The sequence below is a fragment of the Pseudonaja textilis genome, chromosome 5, assembly GCF_049901715.1.
Source record: "Pseudonaja textilis isolate UNSWEBS1 chromosome 5, rPseTex1.2, whole genome shotgun sequence".
Classification (NCBI taxonomy): Eukaryota; Metazoa; Chordata; class Lepidosauria; order Squamata; family Elapidae; genus Pseudonaja; species Pseudonaja textilis.
Window position 1 is genome coordinate 53,273,943 of NC_141994.1, and position 6,776 is coordinate 53,280,718.

General features: G+C 36.7%; 2 protein-coding genes across 2 annotated transcripts in view; one reads left to right on the forward strand and one right to left on the reverse strand.

Moving 5' to 3' along the window:
- The window catches only part of ALDH1L2 (aldehyde dehydrogenase 1 family member L2), a 31,332-nt gene extending 30,481 nt beyond the window's left edge, over positions 1–851 (forward strand). The window contains exon 23 of the mRNA XM_026695110.2: positions 151–851. Coding sequence (XP_026550895.1) covers positions 151–206 — 56 coding nt within the window. The 3' untranslated portion in view covers positions 207–851. The remainder of the gene's footprint in view (positions 1–150) is intronic.
- Positions 852–1,230: 379 nt separating this feature from the next.
- Positions 1,231–6,520, reverse strand: NOPCHAP1 (NOP protein chaperone 1). Its single transcript, XM_026726774.2, has 4 exons — positions 6,376–6,520; positions 5,484–5,570; positions 4,657–4,793; positions 1,231–2,753 (listed from the first exon to the last, which is right to left on the reverse strand). Exons 1-4 carry the CDS (start codon positions 6,443–6,445, stop codon positions 2,592–2,594), a joined length of 456 nt encoding a protein of 151 aa, XP_026582559.1. The 5' UTR covers positions 6,446–6,520; the 3' UTR covers positions 1,231–2,591.
- Between the last annotated feature and the right edge of the window lie 256 nt (positions 6,521–6,776).

Here is a 6,776-nt window from a genome sequence, read left to right on the forward strand (position 1 = left end):
AAGGGTATCTCTTGTGTTGCCTTCTACTAAATCTCCATTATACTGAGGGTTTACTTGGTTTTAAGTTAAGCTTTTTGCAAACCCTTCCACTGTGAGAAACTTTGCACCCTTGGAGACTCCAACTAATGCAGACTTTCTTGTTCCTTTTAGGTGAAGAAGCTCTTAATGAGTACCTGAGAACAAAAGCTGTAACCGTGGAATACTGAACAGCTAAGCCAAGAAGCTCCATTCTTCCTCAGACTCACAGCAACTACAGGATTACAAACAACAAAGTAAAATATGCTTCCTGGCGTGAACATGCCAACCAGTGTCTCAGTGCAATGATCCAATTAAGAACATTTGCATTTATTCACAACGGGATTCCTCAGAGGAGTTCAACACTTGCTACAGATTACTGTGATCATAAAGTATTTTTTCCTGTAGCTATCATGTTCTGCTCCATTTGCTGACATTTAGGGCTATCTAAAGGTGAGACAGAAATCTAAAAACCATCGAATTTCTGATATTTTTGTCTTTATAAACCCTTTACTTAAGTTGGAAACATGGTATAATTTTTTTAATTTGTCCTCAGTAACCCAGTGGGTCTTGGCCACTTTACACCAGCATCATACTTTTTTCCTGCAATAAACATTTTGCATTTTTGAACTCAGAAAACCAGTTCACCATAAACATGGTTTATGTACCCAAGGAAGTGCACTTATTATGAATCTGTACAATAAAGAATTGAACATCTGTGTTATTCCCCTAAATAAAAAAAAAAGTTGTAGAACTATTTTGTAATCTGTTTGCCAATGAGTTGTATGTGATCTCTAATTGTGGGTGCCAATTACATTAAATAAATGCTTTTTGGATGTCCTGTGGTATTTAATGACCTAGTACTGCATCTGTAAGATAATCTCGCTTGCTCTCTAATACGTTTACAATGCTCTGAAGTCAGGGGTTCCCCAACCCCCGGTCTGTGGCACCAGTCCACGACATCCCAGGGAAAAAAAGTGACGGACCAACCAAGGGATGCAGGCAACACACAAAACCATGCTCACTTGGGTCCACGGAAAAACTTTCTCCACAGAACTGGTTCCTGATGCCCAAAAGGTTGGGGGCCACTGTTCTAAGTCATACAATACATATTAAGTTTTGATTCAGGGAAAAAGTGTGAACACAACTATTCTGAATTATTCAACAAGATATGATTAAAGCCATGGATTAATACAATTTATAAAGACAACCACCCAGGTTTTGAATGTATTTACTACTTGCAATTGCAAAATATTAATTGAAAACAATGTACAACATTGTGGTATTAAATACAGTGAACAGAAAGGTAAGACTACGGTAATGTTCATCTCAAAACAGATAGTTGCTCTATCTAAACAGAAAGATATTTTGCGTTTGTACCTTGTGTGTGAGCTTTCCAGGAATATACCGGTACTATGGAAAATAAATAGAAAATTTTGGTGGGTTGTGCAAGGACACCTAAATTTTATTTATATTTATGTATTACAATTATTATCAACTCAAATCAATACACTGCATGATGGTCCTGTTCCCTGAAGGTTATGGACCATAATCTACCATGTACTGTATAGGGCTATTAATTATTGCTAATGTTCAGCCAATTTTTTCAGAATGTTCAGCCAATTTGACTTTTTATGTCAAACATTCCTGATTTGTATCCAACCCCATTTTCAGTAAGCAATAACAGCTCAAATATTTATTCAGAAATAAGATCTTATTCAGTGTATGCTCCAGTAAAAATGCATAATCATAACAAATTGTCCATAAGAATAAAACTAACATCAGTTCAAATTGGCATTATCTTGCCAAGTTGATGCCTTTTACAGTATAAAGCAAATGCGGTGCACCTTAAAAATTCTTTTTTATTCTATTTAAATAATCTTTATGAGAATACAAGGTATATTTTAATTTCAAAGATGTAACGTGATCTCAAACTGGCTGGGATTATAAACTCCCAATTTGATTTGTAGCATATTTTGGACCCCCCAAATATACTGGATTCCCAATGGCATTCCTCATTCTCCCTTATGAAGGCTGCTTATCAACAAAAATATCTCCGTCTAACACAATTCTTTCACCTTGACCTTAAAGGACAGTTCATGCAAGGTGAGTAACCTTTGTCACAAACAAGTGAGCTTGAATCCCAACCAGACCTGGGAGTTGGGAATATAATTCATTTGGAAGGCCATTACTATTAACATATAATAGTGGGTCACCAGCCCAAATACTTTGTAATTGAAACAATCTAGAGTAAATGATCTGTTTCCCAAAGATATTTTCATTGGTCTCTATGTAACCCAAGAGTTGGTATTGATAAGTAATGTTATTACAGATTAAATTAAAGATAGTTCATAGCTATTGATGCTTTTGTTTCTGTCTGGTCCAATTCTTTCTGCTTTCCCCTCAATTTTATAATGAAATCCTTAATTTCATCTGACTTGATAGCAGACCTACAACAGATTTTTTTTACACCTCTCCACATATCAAGTACACAAGATTATTAGTACACAGCACAATGAACATGAGGATTACATGTAGATATTGAAATAGCAGGAAAATAAGGCTAATTCACCTCCTCAGTTTTTACTGTCCAACATTTCTATCCGTCCTTCTCTTTTTGACAAGGGAAACTTAATATTTTCTTCAGTAACTTCTTCACAGGTAGAGGTCTCCTCGCATTCTGAATCATCTTCTGATTCTGTTGTATCACAGTCATTCAGTTCTACTAAGGCCACATTCTGTCATAATTTAAATAAAATGAAAGTAAAATAAAATGAAAGCAAGATAATATTAAGGGCACAATGAGAATGTAAATGTACATCAGATTCAGTGCTGAAAATCAAAAGCAGTTAATTTTTAATTTCAATTATCATTATCTGAAGACTTAGAAAATATCTCAACAGCAGTTCCTAAACTATTCCCACAAGTACCAGTACCAACGAGTAGGAGTCCCAACTACCATGTCCAATAGGCATGCTCACAAGGTCCCCTTTATTAAAGTACCATTTTGAAGGACCAAGATTTGCTTTCTCTATTCTGGTCCCGTCTATGGAACAGCCTTCCCTGGCCTTCTTGGTCTTCCAGAAAGCCATAAAGACCATGCTTTTCCCCAAGTATTAAGGCCTAGTGTTAAGGAAACCTAATATACACATGTGTATTTGGTGAATTTGTTAATGTCACCTCCATTTTTCTATGTATTGGACTTTTTAAAACTTAGTTTAGTTATGGCATTCTATTTATAGGTGGTCCTCAAATTACAACCATTTGTTTAATGACTGTTCAAAGTTCCAGCAGCACTAAAAAAATCAGTCAGTTTTTGTACTTATTGCAGAAAAAGTACTTGTGTTGCAGAATCTCCACAGTCACGTAATCAAACTTTGAATGCTTAGCATCCAGCATGTATTTAACCTGGTTGCAGCGTCCTGGATCCTGGGAGTGTCACTTGTAACTTTCTTAGGGAGCTTCTGACAACCAAAGGCAATGAGGGAAGCCACATTCACTTCATATCCTCATGATTCACTTAACAGCTTCGGTGATTTGCTTAACTTCCATGGCAAAATGTTGTAAAATGGGACATAACTCACTTAACAACTGTCTTACTTAGCAATGGAAATTTTGGATTCAACTGCGGTTGTAAGTCAAGGATTCATCTACTGGTTTTAGCAAAATGATTGCTTTCTGCCCCGAGTTACCTATTTAAGATGGTCAACCATTTAAGATGGCTGGCCAGAGAAATAGCTTAAATAAGGAGACTACTTGCATGGAAGCCACTGACAAAGTCTTTGTTTATAGCCAGGAAAAAGCAGCTAGATGGATCAGAGGCTGAAAACAATTTACTTACAAAACAAATTTAACTTACAAAACAATTGCTGAAAACAAAGCACCATAGAGCCAGTGGCTCTCATCTGCTGCTTAGGCAAATGTTCTGGGCATAAGTTGGCTATCTCCATCAACAAGGAATACAAGATTAGTGTTAAAAGGAATTTTGGAGACAAAGTAGTCAAAGTCTTTCATAGAGGAAGGTGCTAGCTGCAGCAGTCTTCCTAAATCTGAGACTCTTCTGGATGTCTGGTGTATCATATTAAAACTTCGTGACAAAGCTTTTCCCTGATTGGGCTGACAGGGAATTTTGAGAAATATAACCGTCAAACATCTGGATTGCATATGGGAAAGAGTGCTACTCTGAAACTTTGCCTGAAAAGTTTGATATGCTTAATTGAAAAATTTTATGACATCCATGCCCTTGGCCTCCTAGAAACATGGCTTTCTCAGGCGGGTTGTGAAGAGTGTTATAGAGCAATGCAATTTCTATAAATATTCTAGCTTTGTAATTTTAGTCTTGATTTTAATTTTTTTAAAAATTGTACCAATTTAAATACTTAAAACAGTATTAGCTGTCTTCTATCTGGCTAGTTTCAGGGGTTAGATGAATTTGATAAATAAAAAATTACTTCAGTAATAGCACAGAAGTCAATTTCAACAAAAAAAATGATAACATCCAGATATTATTATGGATAATAGTTTTTGAAGAGGTCTAGACACTAAACAACAACAAGAAATCATTCTACTTTGGGTATACCATAAACACAAATGTATAATGCTCTATGCCAAGGAATTAACTAGAAACAAAAATATATTCACCATTTCAATTATTTTTTCCATCGAAGGTTCTACATGTTCAATGTCAAACTCTTGGCTAGGTTTGCTGTCCATTTCTCTTCTCAGCTGATTATTTGCACTAGCCATCTGGGGTAGAAAATTCTGCACCTTATCCAAAACTAACGTACAGAAATGTGTTTATGAAGACATTAATATTTCTTCTAAGCTTTTAAAGAATTAAATTTAAAGAATTAAAAAAACATCACTGGTGAGGGTAGGAGGAACATAGGGACGGCCAGCAACACCCCACATATAGGGAATGAAAATAAACATAGAAAATATAGAAAGGCAGTGCTAAATATGCTGTTAAACAATTGCCGTATTGCAAGATAAAATTATCATGAAAGGTCTAAACTTCAAATCCATCTGTATGTAAATAACGATGCTATATAAAAATATACTTCATTATATTTCGTTTAACCACTACTGTTGAGAACCCAATTTTAATGTTTACTCTTTGTTCTGCATAAATAATAGAAAATGCATGATTCATCTCAAAGATCTCCATGTATATTTAAGCTTTAAATCCATTAACATTGTTTAGGATACAGCCCCTCCTGCCAAAAGGCAAGACTTCATCTATGATTATTATTTTCTAACATACATATATAATTCAGGAAAGGCACAATCCTCAGTGCTTTTTAAACTTGTCTACCTTAAAATGGGTGGACTTCAACTTCCAAAATTCCCCAGCCAGCACACTGGGTAGAAAATTCTTGGGAATTGAAGTTCACACATGTTAAAGTTGCCAAATTTGGAAAACACTACTCTAAGTCTTAACTCACTAGTAAAAAAATAGATATACTTACTGTTGCTCCTGGGCAGCCTGGTTGTCTGTAAGGTTGTGCCTTTCTTTTTAGTATATTTTGGACCAAGCAAAAGTGTTTCGCTGATACCTAGAAATCCAGAAGACCTTCTTCAGTTGAAAAGGCACATACTGTTGATTTTACTAGTACATTATTTCCCTCTATAGGCAGCTTTGCCCTCTACTGCAGATTAGATGATGCAAATAAGTTGATGCAAATCAGTTCCTTCGAGTTGTGGGAACTGTGAGAAGCATGGTACTTTTTTCAACCCCATGCACTGCACAAACCAAATATTATAATATTGTAGTATAAACTTTTCAGACTATTGTGCCTTTCAAAAGTGGAAAGCACTAAAGCATTCTCATCGACATTTAGCAAGCATTAAATATATGAAACGACGAAGTGAGAAAGTCGAGACAGAAAGGACTTTTTTTCAGGCTCAAACTCTCATTCTTTCACTTTTAGCACTTTTAACACGTTCGAGTTTGCAAAAGAGTTGCACCTTATTTTTATGAAATATTTGTACGTGATGTTCATTTATTCGCGCAAGATCTTACGAATACCATGTCCCTACAGGACTTTTATTTAATTTATTTATTTCCTTTTGGAAGTTCAAGAATACAGAATCTGGAAGCAACGCAACGAGAGGGGAAAAAAAACACGTTACAAGTATTGCAACGTTTCTCAAACTTAGCAACGTTAAGATGTGTGGACTTCAACTCCCACAACTCCCGAACCAGCCATTGGGAATTGTGGGAGTTGAAGTCCACACATCTTAACGTTAGCCAAGTTTGAGAAGCGCAGGGTTACTGGGAAAGGACGAGACCAGGAAGAACGGCGTTCGTTCCTTGCCCTGTGGCGCCTCTCTTTGAACACATTCACACCACCAAGTTACCTCCTCCGCCTCCCACGGAAAGAAGCACCCGAGATATCTCCGGACCGGCGTTGCCATTGCTCTGCGCCATTCAGCCCAATATGAGCCTTGCTCGCTGTTAGCAAAGCGCCCCGCCTCCAAGAGGAAGCCAGAGCACGTGGCCGGGAACGGCCAAAGGCAGAGTGGCTTCGCAAGCGTAAACAGCGCCCCCTAGAAGCACAGAGGACCTTCATCAGGCTCGAAAAGACTATGGGAAGTCTTATATCACAGTAAATTTGATTAGATTAAATTAGATTAACAGAATTTGAAGGGACCTTGTAGGTCATCTAGTCCAACCCCCACCCAATATTCTCTCACATAGTTTCACATTTCACATTGTATTTTATTTAAGTTATGGTAGCCGTAATTTTCTTTTACAGATT

Excerpts from the sequence above, each read along its gene's own strand:
- NOPCHAP1 (XM_026726774.2), bottom strand. The coding sequence starts at position 6,445 with ATGGCGCAGAGCAATGGCAACGCCGGTCCGGAGATATCTCGGGTGCTT. Across the intron at positions 4,794-5,483 it reads CAGGCTGCCCAGGAGCAACA|TTTTGGATAAGGTGCAGAAT; the intron begins GTAAGTATATCT and ends TCTGTACGTTAG. Across the intron at positions 2,754-4,656 it reads TGGAAAAAATAATTGAAATG|AATGTGGCCTTAGTAGAACT; the intron begins GTGAATATATTT and ends AAATTATGACAG.